Raw genomic sequence first — 18,222 nt, forward strand, 5'->3', positions numbered from 1 at the left:
ACCCCCAACTCATCCTGCACCCAACCTCCCACCCAGACCCCGCACCCCCAACTCATCCTGCACCCAACCTCCCACCCAGACCCCGCACCCCCAACTCATCCTCCACCCAACCTCCCAGCCAGACCCTGCACCCCCATCTCATCCTGCACCCAACCTCCCACCCAGACCCCGCACCCCCAACTCATCCTGCACCCAACCTCCCAGCCTGACCCCGCACCCCCATCTCATCCTGCACCCAACCTCCCACCCAGACCCCGCACCCCCAATGCATCCTGCACCCAACCTCCCCCCCAGACCCCGCACCCCCAACTTATCCTGCACCCAACCTCCCCCCCAGACCCCGCACCCCCAACTTATCCTGCACCCAACCTCCCCCCCAGACCCCCACCCTCAGCCCATCCTGCACCCATTTTGTCATGTCGGGTGGCTGGCTGGTGATCCGAGCAGAGGCAGCCGCAGCCCAAAAAGTTTGAGCACCTCGCTCTAGACTGTTTATTATTCTAGCCCGTTTATTCATCGGTAAGAACAGCAGGCTCCAGCCTGTTAGTAACCGGAATAACTCTGGGTTCTAGCCAGTTCATTACTGGGAACACGCCCAGTCCCCACCTCAGGTTTCTTTTCGCACCTTCCAAGCCTTCTCTGACTCTCTGGGCTTGGTGCGACGTCCCTCCCTCTGCTGCGTTCACAATCCCCGGGCCGGGTGCTCAGCTGGGGGACGGCAGGTCCGAGGGGGGCCGGTAACCAGGCCGGATTAGGGTCTTCGTAGGCCCTCGGCCCTCTCCTAATTCGATTACAGCAGAGTCCTGATTATCCGACCTAACCGGGACCGACAGGCGATCAGAGTAACAAAAAACGTCGGATAATACGGAAACGGCCCGGGATGTGAACAAATTCTTCGCTGTATTGAGGGGGGTCCAGACGGCTTTAGCCAGCCCTCCCCTTAACCACCCCCCGTACCAGCTGTGCCCTGCGAGCGGCCCAGGGGGTCCCCACACCGCTGCGGGCTGCCAGTGTGCTGCGCCCCGAACAGCTCGGAGACAAAGCAGCCAACAGCGGCCATGGCTCGGCCCCTTCCCCGCCTCCCGGAGGCAGCGCCAGCCCGCGCCCCTCAGCCCTGCACATGCCCCGCAGATGGATGTCACGCACTGGTCCCCCCTGCTCGCTGGAGTCAGGGCTGGGTTTGAAAGGGCCGCTGCCCGGCCTAGTCCCCACTGCGCAACGGGAGGAGCAGGAGCAGGAAGCGGGAGCCAGGCGGCCCCGTCACAAGGCTGCGCCAATCCGCGGGCAGGGCCGGGGCTGCGTGTCACCCCCCAGCAAGCGTCGCCAGCGCGGCTGGGGCGGGCCTGGCCTGGCTGCGGGAGCCCCCGGAGAGCGGCTGGGGCTGAGCACAGAGCAGCCATCGTGGCTTCCCGTGTCGCCCCCGTTGCAACTGCCGCCCCCAAGAGGCCTCGTGCCAAGAGGCTCCCAACTCTCCCCAGCACTCATGACCACGACAGGCCATGGAGTGGCCCGGCCACAGTGGGCTGGGACCAGGGCGTCCTAGAATCATAGAATCATAGGACTGGAAGGGACCTCGAGAGGTCATCGAGTCCAGCCCCCCGCCCTCAAGGCAGGACCAAGCTCCGTCTACACCATCCCTGACAGATGTCTATCTAACCTGTTCTTAAATATCTCCAGAGAGGGAGATTCCACCAGCTCCCTTGGCAATTTATTCCAATATTTGACCACCCTGACAGTTAGGAATTTTTTCCTAATGTCCAATCTAAACCTCCCCTGCTGCACTTTAAGCCCATTACTCCTTGTTCTGTCCTCAGAAACCAAGAGGAACAAATTTTCTCCTTCCTCCTTGTGACACCCTTTTAGATATTTGAAAACCGTTATCATGTCCCCCCTTAATCTTCTTTTTTCCAAACTAAACAAGCCCAGTTCATGAAGCCTGGCTTCATAGGTCATGTTCTCTAGACCTTTAATCATTCTTGTCGCTCTTCTCTGTACCCTTTCCAATTTCTCCACATCTTTCTTGAAATGTGGCGCCCAGAACTGGACACAGTACTCCAGCTGAGGCCTAACTAGTGCAGAGTAGAGCGGCAGAATGACTTCCCGAGTTTTGCTTACAACACACCTGTTGATACAACCTAGAATCATATTTGCTTTTTTTGCAACAGCATCACACTGTTGACTCATATTCAACTTGTGGTCCACTATGACCCCTAGATCCCTTTCCGCCATGCTCCTTCCTAGACAGTCGCTTCCCATCTTGTATGTATGGAACTGATTGTTCCTTCCTCAGTGGAGCACTTTGCATTTCTCTTTATTAAACCTCATCCTGTTTACCTCTGACCATTTCTCTAACTTGCTAAGGTCATGTTGAATTATGTCCCTGTCCTCCAAAGAAGCTGCAACCCCACCCAGTTTGGTATCATCTGCAAACTTAATAAGCGTACTCTCTATCCCAATATCTACATCATTGATGAAGATATTGAACAGTACGGGTCCCAAAACAGACCCTTGAGGAACTCCACTTGTTATCCCTTTCCAGCAGGATTTAGCACCGTTAACAACAACTCTCTGACTACGGTTATCCAGCCAATTATGCACCCACCTTATCGTGGCCCTATCTAAGCTATATTTGCCTAGTTTATCAATAAGAATATCATGCGAGACCGTATCATGTGTCGGTGCAGCTGTGTCAGATAAAGCGGAAGGTCGGCTCATCGGGACTCCACTGCATATAGAAATATTAAAGGGAGAAAGGCCCGTCCCCGCTACGCCGCACATCGCCCACTGGAAAACGGCCCGCCCCGGGAGCAGTTCAGGGCACAAGCGAGAGCCACTCTGTGTGCTCCAGGTACAGCGAGGATGGGCCGGATAAGGGGACTTGCGTCCACTGTGCCTGCGTTGTAGGCCTTAAACTTGTTCCTAGGCCCCATTGTGCCTAATGGATAATCTGGCCTGGCAGGTAACTGTCTCCATAGATTTGTCCAAAGGCCCCGCTCCCGGATGCCCAGGCCTGGGGGAGCAAACCACAGCGCCCCCTGCTGGGACAGGCTGGGAGGGAGCAGGGCAGGCCAGGCCCAGCCTAGGGGAGCAAACCACAGCGCCCCCTGCTGGGGCAGGCTGGGAGGGAGCAGGGCAGGCCAGGCCCAGCCTAGGGGAGCAAACCACAGCGCCCCCTGCTGGGGCAGGCTGGGAGGGAATGGGGCTGGCCAGGGGAGCAAACCACAGCGCCCCCTGCTGGGGCAGGCTGGGAGGGAATGGGGCTGGGCAGGGGAGAAAACCACAGCGCCCCCTGCTGGGGTAGGCTGGGAGGGAGCAGGGCTGGCCAGGCCCAGCCTAGGGGAGCAAACCACAGCGCCCCCTGCTGGGGCAGGCTGGGAGGGAATGGGGCTGGCCAGGGGAGAAAACCACAGCGCCCCCTGCTGGGGTAGGCTGGGTGGGAGCAGGGCTGGCCAGGCCCAGCCTAGGGGACCAAACCACAGCGCCCCCTGCTGGGGCAGGCTGGGAGGGAGTGGGACTGGCCAGCCCCAGGGTGGCTGGGAGAGTTTTTCCCAAGGGGGGCCCTGGTGCAGCTGATTCACTCGGTAGTCCCCCGAAAGGGTCACCATTGGGGGAGGAGGGCAGGGACTCCAGGCTGCAGTGCCTGCTGGAGATGGAAGGAGGTTGGGTTTGTCACCCCCCCCGCCCCAGCCAATCCCCCAGCCCCTTACAGAGGGGTGCAGGCAGGTGCTGGGGGACTCAGGCAGGCAGGAGGGGGCAGGGTTCTAATCCAGCAAGGGTGAAGCAGAAATGGAGAGAGGGTCTGTGTGGGAAGCCCTGTGTGCACCAGAGGGGTGGGGGGGGGGGTGCCATGGGCTGGGGCCAGGGGAGGGGAGCCCCGGCAAGGCCTGGCCCAGAACCTCTGCACGGGGCACAGCGCCCTCTAGGGGCTTCAGAACCAAGCCCCTCGCCCCACCCCCTAAGTAGACCTTGCCCCTCCCCTGCGTTTCTGGAGCTGCTCCGCCCCGGGGTGGCTGGTCCAGTGGCTGCAGGCTCTGGAGCAGGGCTTGTTAGTGACACTCTGGCCCAGCCTTCATGCAGGAGAGGGAGTTCAGCTCTGTTCCACATAGAGGGAAACTGAGGCAGGGACACAGATCAGCCCAGATGGAAGGAGGGGCCAGGGGCAAGCTCTAGAGCTGGGGAGTGGGGACTAGTGGTTGATGGGAGTGAGTTGGGTTCTATCCCAGCTCAAGGAGGGAAGTGGGGACTAGTGGTGAGGGAGTCTGGGAGCCAGGATTCCTGGGCTCTCTCCCTGACTCTAGGGGGGAGTGAGGACTAGTGGTTAGAGCAGGGTGGTGGGGTGGGATTCAGACTTCTGGGTTCTATCCCAGCTCTGGGAGGGCAGCGGGGACTAGTGGTTAGAACAGGGTGGGGGTTGGGAGCCAGGACTCCTGAGTTCTGACCCCAGCTTCACAGACTCTTCTAGTGCCCACACACAAGGGTCTAGGGGTCCCGACAGACTGTAGTGGCTCGGTGGAGGGGGCTCCTCAGGCCTCGTCCCAAGGGAACTGGACATCCACGTCCTGCATTTGCTCCCGGTAGAGCTGGTCAAAGGCCTGGCTCTGTGCTGCCGTGAAGTGCCCCTTCCAGTCGCCAGGCACCCCTAGGGGAAGCACAGAATGAAGGGGTCAGCGACTCCTCCACTGAGCCCCTGTGCCGGGAGCACCCACACAGCGCCCTCTGCTGGGACAGGCCGGGCTGGCATAGCCGGGAACCTCTGCACGGCGCCCCCTGCTGGGACAAGCCGGGCTGGCATAGCCGGGAACCCCTGCACGGCGCCCCCTGCTGGGACAAGCCGGGCTGGCATAGCCGGGAACCCCTGCACGGCGCCCCCTGCTGGGACAAGCCGGGCTGGCATAGTCAGGAACCCTTGCACGGCGCCCCCTGCTGGGACAGGCCAGGCTGGCATAGCTGCCCCCTCCCCCCCTCATAGTGCCCCTGCTGGGACAGGCCAGGCTGGTGTAGCCGGGAACCCCCTTACGGTGCCTCCCACTGAGACAGGCTGGGCTGCTGAAGCCGGGAACCCCTGCACAGTGCCCCTGTTGAGACAAGCCAGGACCCCCCCACATGGCGCCCCCTGGTGGGACAGGCTGGGATGGTGCAGCTGGGAACCCCCAGGCAGATCCCCTGCTGGGACAGGCCGGACTGGGGTAGCCGGGAGCCCCCCTATGGCGCCCCTGTTGGGACAGGCCGGGGCTCCCCCTCTCTCCCACCTTTTCTCAGGAAGGGGCTGATCCGCTGGTCCATGATGTCCTGGGGCACCAGGCTGTAATTGCACATCTTGTTCTGCTTCATGACCTGGAAGGAGGCGTTGGCCACCACCGCGTCCAGCGCCCGCTCCTCCAGCTCCCTGCCCAGGAACCGGCAGATCCGCTGCACGCTGCCCCGCAGGTCCTGGAAGAGGGTGGGACACCGGGGTCCATGGGCCTCGGGGTCTGACTGGGGAGGGCTTCAGGCTGGGGAAGACACTGGGGTAGAAGGACCCATGGTTCAGATGGGCGGTTTGGGAGGGGGGGCTGGGACAGGAGGGGCAGGACGCAGCAGGAGCTGGGCCTGTGGGTTGCTGGGGGAGGATGGGAAGACAGGGCAGTAGCTGGGCCTGCGGGTTGGATGGGGGGGTAGGTTGGGGGAGGGGACATGGCCGTGGCTGGGCTGGCGGCTTGGGGAGGGACAGGACACAGCAGTGGCTGGCTGGGGGGTTGGATGGAGGGCTCGTATGGGGGGGGGCATGGCAGTGGCTGGGCCAGTGGATTGCAGAGGGGGTTGGGGGAGGGAGGGGCGCAGCTGTGGCTGGGATGGCGGGTTGGGGTGGGAAAGGAGGGGCAGGATGCAGCAGTGGCTGGACTAGTGGGTTGGACGGGGGATGGGATGGTGGGGGAACGCGGTGGTAGTGGGTTTGGTGGGTTGGACAGGATGGGGGGGATGCGGCGGTAGCTGGGCCAGTGGGTTGGACGGGGGATGGGATGGGGGACACAGAGGTAGCTGGGCCAGTGGGTTGGACGGGGGATGGGATGGGGGGACATGGAGGTAGCTGGGCCAGTGGGTTGGATGGGGGATGGGATGGGGGGGACACGGCGGTAGCTGGGCTGGTGGGATGAACGGGGGATGGGATGGGGGGGTACGGCGGTAGCTGGGCTGGTGGATTGGGTGAGGGATGGGCTGGGGGGACATGGTGGTAGCTGGGCCGGTGGGTTGGATGGGGGATGGGATGGGGACGCGGTGGTAGCTGGGCTGGTGGGTTGGACGGGGGATGGGATGGGGGGACACGGAGGTAGCTGGGCCAGTGGTTTAGACGGGGGACGGGCTGGGGGGGCATGGAGGTAGCTGGGCCGGTGGGTTGGGTGAGGGACGGGCTGGGGGGACACGGAGGTAGCTGGGCTAGTGGGTTGGGTGAGGGACGGGCTGGGGGGACACGGAGGTAGCTGGGCCGGTGGGTTGAATGGGGGACAGGCTGGGGGGTTCGGCGGCAGCTGGGCGGGTGCATTGGATGGGGGATGGGATGGGGGGGACACGGAGGTAGCTGGGCCGGTGGGTTGAACGGGGGACGGGCTGGGGGGCTCAGCGGTAGCTGGGCGGGTGCATTGGATGGGGGATGGGGGATGGGATGGGGGGGACACGGAGGTAGCTCGGCCCACGCACGCTCCCTGGCCCCGCTCTCTCACCTGGTGCAGCTCCTCGTAGGTGAGGAGCAGGAAGCGGAGCCGGTCCCTCATGCCCAGCCAGCCCTTGACATGCTGGAACCAGGAGCCGAAGAGCACTGGGAGCCCCGGGGGCAGGGAGCGAGGGAAACGCCAGGTCAGGAAGGGAGCCAACGGAGGGGCCAGGCTGGGCGCATGCAGCTCCCAGCCCCACACCCCTCCCCAAGCCAGGAGTACCCCGCCCCGGCTCTGACCACTGCCCCGCGCTGCCTCTACCTTTGCCTGCGCTGAATTGCTCCACGAATTCCCCAAAATCCTCCTGGGTCTCCAGAAACGAGGCCATTTTCGAGTAATAATAGAGGGAGACGCAGACGTCCTTGGGGTTCCTCATGGTATAGATCACCTGGGACAGGGACAGGGACTCAGCGGTGCCCCACACTCCCAGCCTGCAGCCCCTGCCCTGCAGCCCCTCACCTTGGCGTTGGAGCCCTGGATGCTGGAGGGGAAGAGGTCACAGGGCAGATGGGATGAGACGAGCCGTGGGCAGGGCCGGTTCTCCAGGTACCCGGCTGCCGTGATCTGCTCCAACCAAGGCACCCGCTCCCAGGAGGGCACCGACTGCGCCAGCTGGGGGTCCCCATCGCTGTGGATAAGGGTCAGCAGCTCCTGCATCCAGGTGGTGCCTGTGGGAAGGGGGGAAATGATGGAGCTGGGGGCTGGGTAGATATCGGGGGAGGGAGTGAGAAAGGGACTGGAGGGGGGTGGGTAATTGGAGTCAGGTTGGGGGGGAAGCACGGGGAGAAGATGGGGTGGGGGTTGGAGGTTTCAGAGGGGTGGGGGGATGTTGGGGTGCAAGGAGTGGGGGAGATCCTGGAATTCAGGGCAGTGGAGGGGTTCACAAATTCAGAGGGAATAGGGAAACACCATCCGAAGGGGGCTCCGCCGGGGTGGAGGGGGATGGGGTAGGATGTGCGGTGCGGGGGAAAGGTGGGGAGTTAAGGGCTGGGGGAGGTAGGAAGTGGGGGGACCTGGGGGCTCTGGGAGATGGTGGGCTGCTCGCAGGCTTGCAGTGTTTAGGAGGGGGGATCCCAGGGGTGGGGCCTGGAGGGGGGAGTCCTGCAGACTTACGAGGGGGGCAGCAGGAGCTAGGGATGGGGGCGGGGGATGTCTGGGGCACTGAGGGAGGGGACCAGGGGCGTCCCAGGTCTCTCAGTTGATGTGGGGTAGGTGTGGGGGTGCTGTGGGGAATTCAGGGCGTCGGGGGCGGGGCCGGGGGAGGTGTAGGGTGCAGGGGCAGTAGGGGCGCGGTGGGGCTGTGGGGGCAGGGCGGAGGTGCAGGGGGGTCTCTCATGCGCGGGGCTCTCACCGGATTTGGGGTAGGTGATGCTGAAGACGTCCTGATCTCGCACCTGGAAGCGGAGCCGGGCGTAGCGCAGGCTCTCGGCACTGTGAACCAGCGCGGGCAGCAGGAGGCCTTCATAGCGCAGCCAGCGTGGGCCGGGGTCCGCCATGGAGCTGGGGAGGGGGAGAGGTCGGGGACCCTCAGCACCCGGCTGCCCCAGCCCTGCGTGACAGGGTCCCCCGCCCACCCCATTCACCCCCCGCCTGTCGCCAAACCCCCTCCGGCCCCTCAATTCCCAACCCCCCCGGGATCGCCCCCTAGGCACCCACTGGGGAGAGCGGGCAGGACAGGCCTGTAGTGCAGAGTTAGAGAAAGGGAAGGGCACCGGCAGGGCTGGGGGGGGCAGGGCTGGGGGGTGGGAGCGAAGGGCACCGGCAGGGCTGGGGGGGGGGGCAGGGCTGGGAGCGAAGGGCACCGGCAGGGCTGGGGGGGGGCAGGGCTGGGGGTGGGAGCGAAGGGCACCGGCAGGGCTGGGGGGGCAGGGCTGGGGGGTGGGAGCGAAGGGCACCGGCAGGGCTGGGGGGGCAGGGCTGGGGGGTGGGAGCGAAGGGCACCGGCAGGGCTGGGGGGGGCAGGGCTGGGGGGTGGGAGCGAGGGGCACCGGCAGGGCTGGGGGGGCAGGGCTGGGGGGTGGGAGCGAGGGGCACCGGCAGGGCTGGGGGGTGGGAGCGAAGGGCACCGGCAGGGCTGGGGGGGGCAGGGCTGGGGGGTGGGAGCGAAGGGCACCGGCAGGGCTGGGGGGGGGCAGGGCTGGGGGGTGGGAGCGAGGGGCACCGGCAGGGCTGGGGGGGCAGGGCTGGGGGGTGGGAGGGAGGGGCACCGGCAGGGCTGGGGGGTGGGAGCGAAGGGCACCGGCAGGGCTGGGGGGGGCAGGGCTGGGGGGTGGGAGCGAAGGGCACCGGCAGGGCTGGGGGGGCAGGGCTGGGGGGTGGGAGCGAGGGGCACCGGCAGGGCTGGGGGGGCAGGGCTGGGGGTGGGAGCGAGGGGCACCGGCAGGGCTGGGGGTCAGGGCTGGGGGGTGGGAGCGAAGGGCACCGGCAGGGCTGGGGGGGCAGGGCTGGGGGGTGGGAGCGAGGGGCACCGGCAGGGCTGGGGGTCAGGGCTGGGGGGTGGGAGCGATGGGCACCGGCAGGGCTGGGGGTCAGGGCTGGGGGGTGGGAGCGATGGGCACCGGCAGGGCTGGGGGGTGGGAGCGCAGGGCTGGGGGGGGCAGGGCTGGGGGGTGGGAGCGAAGGGCACCGGCAGGGCTGGGGGGTAGGGCTGGGGGGTGGGAGCGAAGGGCACCGGCAGGGCTGGGGGGTAGGGCTGGGGGGTGGGAGCGAAGGGCACCGGCAGGGCTGGGGGGGCAGGGCTGGGGGGTGGGAGCGAGGGGCACCGGCAAGGCCGGGGGGGGCAGGATTTGGCCCCCCAGGGGCCGCGGCCCAGCCCGTTACCCTCCGGTGTCTTTCCAGGCCGTCTCCTTGAGTGTCCGATTCCCAGGGCCCCGCCCGCCCCGCACCATGGGGCCCTGTGCGGATCCAGGTCACCGCGCGGGAGGGGGGAATCCCCCAGCGCCGGGCAGTGACGTGGCCAGAGGGGATCCCGCCCCGAGGGCTCCGGTGAGAACAGCCGGCGTCCCCCTCCCCCCGTGTGTGGCCCCGCCCCCTGTTGGAGGGTGTGGGTGTCGCTGCGCCCCTTGGTATGCACGTCTGTCCAGCCCTGCCCCCTACGTGTGTGTAGCCCTGTCTCCTGCTGGGGGGGGGGGGGGGTGACGGTGTCCAGCGCTGCTCCCTCCTGGTGTGTTGGGGGGGAGGGGAATACACACACACACACACACACACGCAGGCTAGTTGTGTTAATTGCAGGGAGGGTCAGGCGGTGGGGGGGACAGATGATGGGATAATTAGTTGATGGGGGGGTCAGGCGGTGGGAGAATTAGTTGATGGGGGATCAGGCGGTGGGGGGGACAGACGATGGGAGAATTAGTTGATGGGGGGGAGAATTAGTTGATGGGGGATCAGGCGGTGGGGGGGTCAGGCGGTGGGAGAACCAGTTGATGGGGGGTCAGGCGGTCGGGGGGACAGACGATGGGAGAATTAGTTGATGGGGGGTCAGGCGGTGGGAGAATTAGTTGATGGGGGCTCAGGCGGTGGGAGAATTAGTTGATGGGGGGGTCAGGCGGTGGGGGGGACAGACGATGGGAGAATTAGTTGATGGGGGGGTCAGGCGGTGGGAGAATTAGTTGATGGGGGGTCAGGCGGTGGGGGGGACAGACGATGGGAGAATTAGTTGATGGGGGGGCTCAGGGGGCGGTGGGGGGGGGGTCTGACGATGGTTACCAAATAACAGCAGACAGGGAAAGGCAGGAAGTTAATCCTGAGGATGTAAAATCCTGTGTAACCAGTTAACGGGCCGAACGTTATGTTTAACCAATTAATCGCTTAAATGGGGACAGGGGGAGGGGGGGCGGGGTGCTGCTGCTCCAGCCCCTGCCAATTCACTGTAACTGGTAAGCATCACCTGGTAAGGGTGATGCTTACCAGTTAACTGGTTATCCATTCACATCCCAAATTGTGAGCAGCTCAAACAATGCGTGGCTACCCAGCCCCAGGAATCCTGCCTGCAGATGGGGTTGCCTTCGCTCCAAAAGGTCAGACTGGACTTGGAGAAGGTGCAGAGAAGAGCCACACACGAGATGCGGGGTCTGGACCTGCTCTCGTGAGAGGGGAGATTATTAGGACTGAGACTGTTTTGCTTGAAGAAGAGACGCCTAAGGGTAGATAGGATGGAGGCCTATAAAATCAGGGCTGGGGTGGAGAAAGTGACTAAGGAGGTGTGTTTTACTCCTCAGAACACAAGAACTGGGGGCCACCCAATGAAATTAACAGGCAGCAGGTTTAACACAGCCACAAGGAAGTATTTCTTCATGCTATCTGTGGAACTCCTCGCCAGAGGAGGTTGTGAAGGCCAAGACTATAACAGAGTTCAAAAAGGAGCTAGATGAATTCATGGAGGATAAGCCCCTCGATGGCAATCAGCCAGGCTGGGCAGGGATGGGTGTTTGTTTGCCAGAAGCTGGGAATGCAGAGTCAGGGGAGGGAACACCTGAGGATTCCCTGTTCTGTTCACCCCCTCTGTGGCACCTGGCATTGGCCACTCACGGAAGACAGGATCTGCGCTGGATGGACCATTGGTCTGACCCCTTGTGGCCGTTCTGATGTTCTTACGTCCAAGGAAATAGCCATGAATCAAACCCTAACCTCTTCCCCTGTAGCCTTGGTTGTGCTTTGCCCAGCTGGGGGTGTTGGTTACTTTCTGGGCTTGGAGGCAGGGAGTGGAGAGAAATCCGTGCAAACAGAGAATTTACCCGGGTGGGGTGAGGTGCGGGGAGGAGCTGATGCTAGGGGTGGGGTGAGGTGCAGGGAGGAGCTGGAGCTAGGGGTGGGGTGAGGTGCGGGGAGGAGCAGGAGCTAGGGGTGGGGTGAGGTGCGGGGAGGAGCAGGAGCTAGGGGTGGGGTGAGATGCGGGGAGGAGCTGGAGCTAGGGGTGGGGTGAGGTGCGGGGAGGAGCTGGAGGTAGGGGTGGGGTGAGGTGCGGGGAGCAGCTGGAGCTAGGGGTGGGGTGAGGTGCGGGGAGGAGCTGGAGCTAGGGGTGGGGTGAGGTGCGGGGAGGAGCTGGAGGTAGGGGTGGGGCGAGGTGCGGGGAGGAGCTGGAGCTAGGGGTGGGGTGAGATGCGGGGAGGAGCTGGAGCTAGGGGTGGGGTGAGGTGCGGGGAGGAGCTGGAGCTAGGGGTGGGGTGAGGTGCGGGCAGGCGCTGGAGCTAGGGGTGGAGTGAGGTGCGGGGAGGAGCTGGAGCTAGGGGTGGGGTGAGGTGCGGGGAGGAGCTGGAGCTAGGGGTGGGGTGAGGTGCGGGGAGGAGCTGGAGCTAGGGGTGGGGTGAGGTGCGGGGAGGAGCTGGAGCTAGGGGGGTGAGGTGCGGGGAGGAGCTGGAGCTAGGGGTGGGGTGAGATGCGGGGAGGAGCTGGAGCTAGGGGTGGGATGAGGTGCGGGGAGGAGCTGGAGCTAGGGGTGGGGTGAGGTGCGGGGAGGAGCTGGAGCTAGGGGTGGGGTGAGGTGCGGGGAGGAGCTGGAGCTAGGGGTGGGGTGAGGTGCGGGGAGGAGCTGGAGCTAGGGGTGGGGTGAGATGCGGGGAGGAGCTGGAGCTAGGGGTGGGGTGAGGTGCGGGGAGGAGCTGGAGGTAGGGGTGGGGTGAGGTGCGGGGAGCAGCTGGAGCTAGGGGTGGGGTGAGGTGCGGGGAGGAGCTGGAGCTAGGGGTGGGGTGAGGTGCGGGGAGGAGCTGGAGGTAGGGGTGGGGCGAGGTGCGGGGAGGAGCTGGAGCTAGGGGTGGGGTGAGATGCGGGGAGGAGCTGGAGCTAGGGGTGGGGTGAGGTGCGGGGAGGAGCTGGAGCTAGGGGTGGGGTGAGGTGCGGGCAGGCGCTGGAGCTAGGGGTGGAGTGAGGTGCGGGGAGGAGCTGGAGCTAGGGGTGGGGTGAGGTGCGGGAGGAGCTGGAGCTAGGGGTGGGGTGAGGTGCGGGGAGGAGCTGGAGCTAGGGGTGGGGTGAGGTGCGGGGAGGAGCTGGAGCTAGGGGGGTGAGGTGCGGGGAGGAGCTGGAGCTAGGGGTGGGGTGAGATGCGGGGAGGAGCTGGAGCTAGGGGTGGGGTGAGGTGCGGGGAGGAGCTGGAGCTAGGGGGGTGAGGTGCGGGGAGGAGCTGGAGCTAGGGGTGGGGTGAGATGCGGGGAGGAGCTGGAGCTAGGGGTGGGGTGAGGTGCGGGGAGGAGCTGGAGCTAGGGGTGAGGTGAGGTGCGGGGAGGAGCTGGAGCTAGGGGTGGGGTGAGGTGCGGGGAGGAGCTGGAGCTAGGGGTGGGGTGAGGTGCGGGGAGGAGCTGGAGGTAGGGGTGGGGTGAGGTGCGGGGAGGAGCTGGAGCTAGGGGTGGGGTGAGATGCAGGGAGGAGCTGGAGGTAGGGGTGGGGTGAGGTGCGGGGAGGAGCTGGAGCTAGGGGTGGGGTGAGGTGCGGGGAGGAGCTGGAGCTAGGGGTGGGGTGAGGTGCAGGGAGGAGCTGGAGCTAGGGGTGGGGTGAGGTGCGGGGAGGAGCTGGAGCTAGGGGTGGGGTGAGGTGCGGGGAGGAGCTGGAGCTAGGGGTGAGGTGAGGTGCGGGGAGGAGCTGGAGCTAGGGGTGGGGTGAGGTGCGGGGAGGAGCTGGAGCTAGGGGTGGGGTGAGATGCAGGGAGGAGCTGGAGCTAGGGGTGGGGTGAGATGCGGGGAGGAGCTGGAGCTAGGGGTGGGGTGAGATGCGGGGAGGAGCTGGAGCTAGGGGTGGGGTGAGATGCGGGGAGGAGCTGGAGCTAGGGGTGGGGTGAGGTGCGGGGAGGAGCTGGAGCTAGGGGTGGGGTGAGGTGCGGGGAGGAGCTGGAGCTAGGGGTGGGGTGAGGTGCGGGGAGGAGCTGGAGCTAGGGGTGGGATGAGGTGCGGGGAGGAGCTGGAGCTAGGGGTGGGGTGAGGTGCGGGGAGGAGCTGGAGCTAGGGGTGGGGTGAGGTGCGGGGAGGAGCTGGAGCTAGGGGTGGGGTGAGGTGCGGGGAGGAGCTGGAGCTAGGGGTGGGGTGAGGTGCGGGGAGGAGCTGGAGCTAGGGGTGGGATGAGATGCGGGGAGGAGCTGGAGCTAGGGGTGGGGTGAGGTGCGGGGAGGAGCTGGAGCTAGGGGTGGGGTGAGGTGCGGGGAGGAGCTGGAGCTAGGGGTGGGATGAGATGCGGGGAGGAGCTGGAGCTAGGGGTGGGATGAGATGCGGGGAGGAGCTGGAGCTAGGGGTGGGGTGAGGTGCGGGGAGGAGCTGGAGCTAGGGGTGGGGTGAGGTGCGGGCAGGCGCTGGAGCTAGGGGTGCAGGGGGAGCTTGATGCGTTTTCCATCATCTAGCGCAGTGTTTCCCAATTTTATTTGGCCGCAGAACCCTTTTCAACTCGAAAGAATTTAGCGGATCCCCCAATAACAGTCTTACGCTATGGGGCAGGGTGCGAGAGCGAGCGGGGGAGGCGGGGAAGGGGAGTGAGCGAGGGAGATTTGGGTCTGGGTATGAGCGGGGATGTTTACCTGGCTTGGCACCCTGCTGCAGCAGGGAACGCCGCCAAGCACACCCTCTGGTTCCCAGCAGGGGGCGGGAGAGGGAGCTCAGTTGCGCCCCCCCCACGTAGAGGGGGTCTCAGTGCAGCTGCAGCACCCTGTCAGGCTGCCTGCCGGCAGGGTGGGAGAGGGGGTGTAGAAACCCCGACCTTCCCCACCAAATCAGACTCTGCCACTTCCCCAGCAGGGTGGGGAGGAGGGTGGGGGAGAGAGAAAGGCAGCCGAGCACGCCCCGAGCACGCCCCAGCCGAGTTCTGTGCGGCCCCTACTGGAGCGCAGGCGGCGGTATAAAAACACCCAGGTCCCGGAGTGGCTACATGGCGCCTCGGACCCAGCCACCCCTCCCTCCTGGCAGCAGCGGCTGCTGTAACTAGCCGCCGCCTGCACCCGAGGAGGAGGCTGCACGGCACCGGAGGCCCCGTGGGCCAGGGGCCGTCCTGCGGGGTGCGGAGGGGGCCTGGCGGTGGTGGGGCAGCCGCAGTGGGTGGTGGAGCCGCCAGAAGGCCACCCCCCACCGGCACGGCTCCAATGGGAGCTGCCTACAGGCTCCGCAGGGGGGTCAAATTTTCTCGGGGAACCCTGAGTTTCACTTTGCAGAACCCTGGGGTTCGGGGAACACCGTTTGGGAAACACTGGTCTACAGGGTCTGAGGTCAAGGTCAGGGTCAAGGTCAGGGTCAAGGTCAGGGTCAGTGATGCCAGGCACTTACCTTGCTCGGGGGCATGCGAAGTCGGCTCTCGACGGGAACCCCCCTCCCCCCCGCGGCGTCGGGTGCGGACGAGGCTGGGCCAGGCTCAGAGAGTGGCCGCCTCCCTGCACCGGCTCCTTATCTGCTGTGCCCATGAGCCGCAGCGCTGCACAGAGACCCCTGGTGGGGAGGCCGGGAGGTGCAGGCTGGAGTCTCTCATGGAGTGTGTATATGGGGGGGTGGGGTGCAGTGGGAAAGGCCCAGCCCCCCCCCCCCACACTTTAACCATTACACCTAACTCCCCTTCCAGAGCTGAGGCGGGAAAGATCCAGGGTTCTGTTCCCGGCCTCTGTCCCTCTCCAGCCCATTGGGCTCATCAATATCTGTGCCTCAGTTTCCCTCTCTGCAGAACAGAGACGCCCCCCCCCCCCCCACACCGAGCCCTTGCATTAACCCTGCAATACCCGCAGAGCCGAGGCGTGTGGCTGTAATTCCAGCCCCCGAGTGTGCGGCTGCCCTGCAGGGACCTGCCACCAGAGGGCAAAGCTGCTCCAGAAATGGGGGTGAGGGCGGGTGGGGGGGCCTGGTGATGGGGGCCACTTAAGGGGCTCTGAGATCCATAGGTGGCGCGGTGTCCTATACGGAGGGTCTGTGCCAGGCCTCGCCAGGACTCCTGCTGCCCCATGGCACCCCCCATGGATACACCGGGCATCCAACTCAGCCCCCCCACATCCTGTACCCCTGCCTGCTTGAGCCTCCCTGGCACCTGACCACAACCGTCCCCCCAGCTTGGTGAGGGAGTGGGGGTATTAACTGGGGCTCGGGAGATGAACCCAACATCCCTTCATCCCTGGTGGGGGCTGCAGCCGGGAGCCCCCCCCCCATTGCCCCAGCTCAGACTCACGGGCCCATCTACACCCATAGCCCACCCCAGTCATACAGGTAACGATACGGCAGAAAAAAACTGGGGGGGGGGTAGCGATAGATGGATGAAAAGTCTCTATGAGGATCAGAGGATGGGTGCTTTTGGGGCTGGAGAGGGAGATATGGGGGTGACTGGAAGGGTGGGGAGAGACGGGGGAAGGGGGTGCAGGGTCAGGCCGGCAGAGGGATGGGGGGGCAGGGATGCAGGGCCAGGCAGATAGGTGGGTGCAGGACCAAGCTGGCAGAGGGACGGGGGGGTGCAGGGCCAAGCCAGCGGGGGTGGGGGTGCGTGTGTGCAGGGCCAGGCCGCCAGAGGGAAGGGGGGAGAGTCCTGAGGGTGTCTTTGGAGCTGGGGCCCTGTGGGGAGGGGCTGGCCCCCTCATGCGGCCCAGGCTGGACGGGGCTGGGGGCAGGGTGTAAATGGGCAGGAAGGTGTGAAAGGGGCAGTGGGGAGCCGCCCTCCCCCGGCAGTAACTGGACCCCCCCCCCCCGTCACAGAAGCCGATTTCACGCCTGCACCAGCCTATCTGTTCCGGGCAACAGCAACAAGGCTGGTTCAGGCAGGACGTACCCCCCCCCCCCACCCGGCCACCTGCCCCACCTCCGCCCCACTGACAGGGGCAGCTGGGAACCAGGACATCAAAGGTCCCATCCCCCTTCCCACCCTGAAGAGCCAGCCAGGCCCTGCCCTGGGGTCGGGTGGTAGCCAGCGCCCCCCAGAGGGGAAAGGCTCCTGCACTATTACTTGCCCCCCAAGCCAGCCAGACCCTAGAAGCTGGCGCCCCCTAGAGGGGACAGGTCTCCTGCCCCATTCTTAACCCCCCCCCCCCAGCACTGTACCCTGCCCACTTCCCAGGAAAGAGACTCTCTCTGGAGAGTAAAATAATTTCTCGCTTTATTCCATGTATCGTTTTTACAAGTGCAAAAGCAGGACAAAGGTCAACTTTGGTCTTTACTCCTCTCCCCCCCCCCCCCCGAAACCTGACTGCAAAAATGTGGAGTGAGGGAAGTGGGGTGGGCATGGGCCCCCCCGGGCTGGCTATGGGGAGGTGGGGTTGCACTGTGCTTGGGGGGAGGGGGGAGGGTCTGAATATAGGGGATTCTCAGGGATTATGGGGAGCCGGGCCCCATTTCAGGGCTTGAGGATCTGGGGGAGCCGTGCCAGGCGGTATAGACCCCGCCGGTGGGTGTTAGGGTGCCTGGTGTGTTGGGGTCCCCAGCATTTCCATCCGTGGGTTTCAGGGGCTCCGGCACTTGCCCCGCCGGTTCTGCTGCTGGAAGCGCCGGAGCTTGTGGGCCCAGACGTCGCGCCAGGGCAGTGCCAGGCTGTTCCTGTCCAGCACCAGGCGCGCCGGGTCGGGCGACTCCGCGTCGTTCCCGATCACCAGATAGGCCTTGCCAACTTGGAGGTGCAGGCAGCCACAGGCCAGGTCCTGCTGGGGCACCCAAAGCGGCTGCTCGCCCCGGCGAATGGGCACCCGGCGCTGCCGATAGACCGCCAGCACCGAGGCCGTGAACTTCCACCACTCTCCCGACTCCACCATGGCCAGCAGCTGGGCACGCAGCACTGCAGGGGGAGGCCAGCGGTCAGGGAGGGGCCAGATACTCTCCGGTCACGGATCCTCCCCGATCCCCAGCAGGAGCCAATGACAAATCTCGCTAATGAGACCCAACAGCAATGCTCATTGGTCTACGACACCAACCCCAATGGCCCCAACGATGCTCATTGGTCTACGACACCAACCCCAATGACCCCAACGATGCTCATTGGTCTACGACACCAACCCCAATGACTCCAACAATGCTCATTGGTCTACGACACCAACCCCAACGACCCCAATGATACTCATTGGTCTATGACACCGACCCCCGCCAACCCCAATGACACCCAACGATGCTCATTCGCCTACGACACCAACCCCTGCCAAACCCAATGACCCCAACAATGCTCATTGGTCTACAACACCAACCCCAATGACCACAACGATGCTCATTAGCCTACGACGCCAACCCCCACCAAGCCCAATGACACCCAATGGTGCTCAACACTGGCCTATGACACAAATACCCAACAATACTTAATGATACCTGCCCAAACCAACTAATACCCAGTCATACGCAACGATATCCATATCCTCCAATACTCAATGATACCTGCCCAAACCAATCAATCATAAGCAATGATACCCTTACCCTACAATACTCAGTGATACTTGCCCAACCCAACCAATACCCTGTGATACCCAACATTAGTCAATGATGCTGATACCAACACTGAATGGTGCCCAACAGAGTCCACCAATGTTCAGTAAGACTCACCATGCAACGTTATCCACTGGTGTCAAACATTCTCCAAGGACACCACCACTCAGCACACAGCATTAGCCAACACTGCCAAT

General features: G+C 64.7%; 2 protein-coding genes across 7 annotated transcripts in view; both read right to left on the bottom strand.

Annotated features, from left to right (window-relative positions):
* Nucleotides 1-489: 489 nt before the first annotated feature.
* LOC142823779 (sulfotransferase 2B1-like) lies at nt 490-15,025 on the bottom strand. Of its 5 annotated transcripts, none has more exons than XR_012898900.1 (7): nt 9,510-9,713; nt 8,041-8,189; nt 7,149-7,357; nt 6,951-7,077; nt 6,699-6,793; nt 5,250-5,492; nt 490-4,639 (listed from the first exon to the last, which is right to left on the bottom strand). XR_012898900.1 is itself a non-coding variant. In XM_075915144.1 (7 exons), exons 2-7 carry the CDS (start codon nt 8,183-8,185, stop codon nt 4,524-4,526), a joined length of 873 nt encoding a protein of 290 aa, XP_075771259.1. In that variant the 5' UTR covers nt 8,186-8,189; nt 14,921-15,025; the 3' UTR covers nt 490-4,523. The 5 variants fall into 5 exon arrangements, 3 of the variants coding, with proteins under 3 accessions (XP_075771259.1, XP_075771258.1, XP_075771260.1); XR_012898899.1 differs by having other exon boundaries at nt 5,250-5,504; XM_075915144.1 differs by lacking the exon at nt 9,510-9,713 and adding an exon at nt 14,921-15,025 and having other exon boundaries at nt 5,250-5,430.
* A 1,683-nt stretch (nt 15,026-16,708) lies between these two features.
* NTN5 (netrin 5) overlaps nt 16,709-18,222 on the bottom strand; it is a 29,377-nt gene continuing 27,863 nt past the window's right edge. For both annotated transcript variants that reach the window (XM_075915412.1, XM_075915413.1), the window contains exon 7: nt 16,709-17,390. In XM_075915412.1, the coding sequence (XP_075771527.1) occupies nt 17,062-17,390 (329 nt within the window). In that variant the 3' untranslated portion in view covers nt 16,709-17,061. The remainder of the gene's footprint in view (nt 17,391-18,222) is intronic.

The sequence above is a fragment of the Pelodiscus sinensis genome, unplaced genomic scaffold (assembly GCF_049634645.1).
Source record: "Pelodiscus sinensis isolate JC-2024 unplaced genomic scaffold, ASM4963464v1 ctg34, whole genome shotgun sequence".
In the NCBI taxonomy this organism is placed as follows: Eukaryota; Metazoa; Chordata; order Testudines; family Trionychidae; genus Pelodiscus; species Pelodiscus sinensis.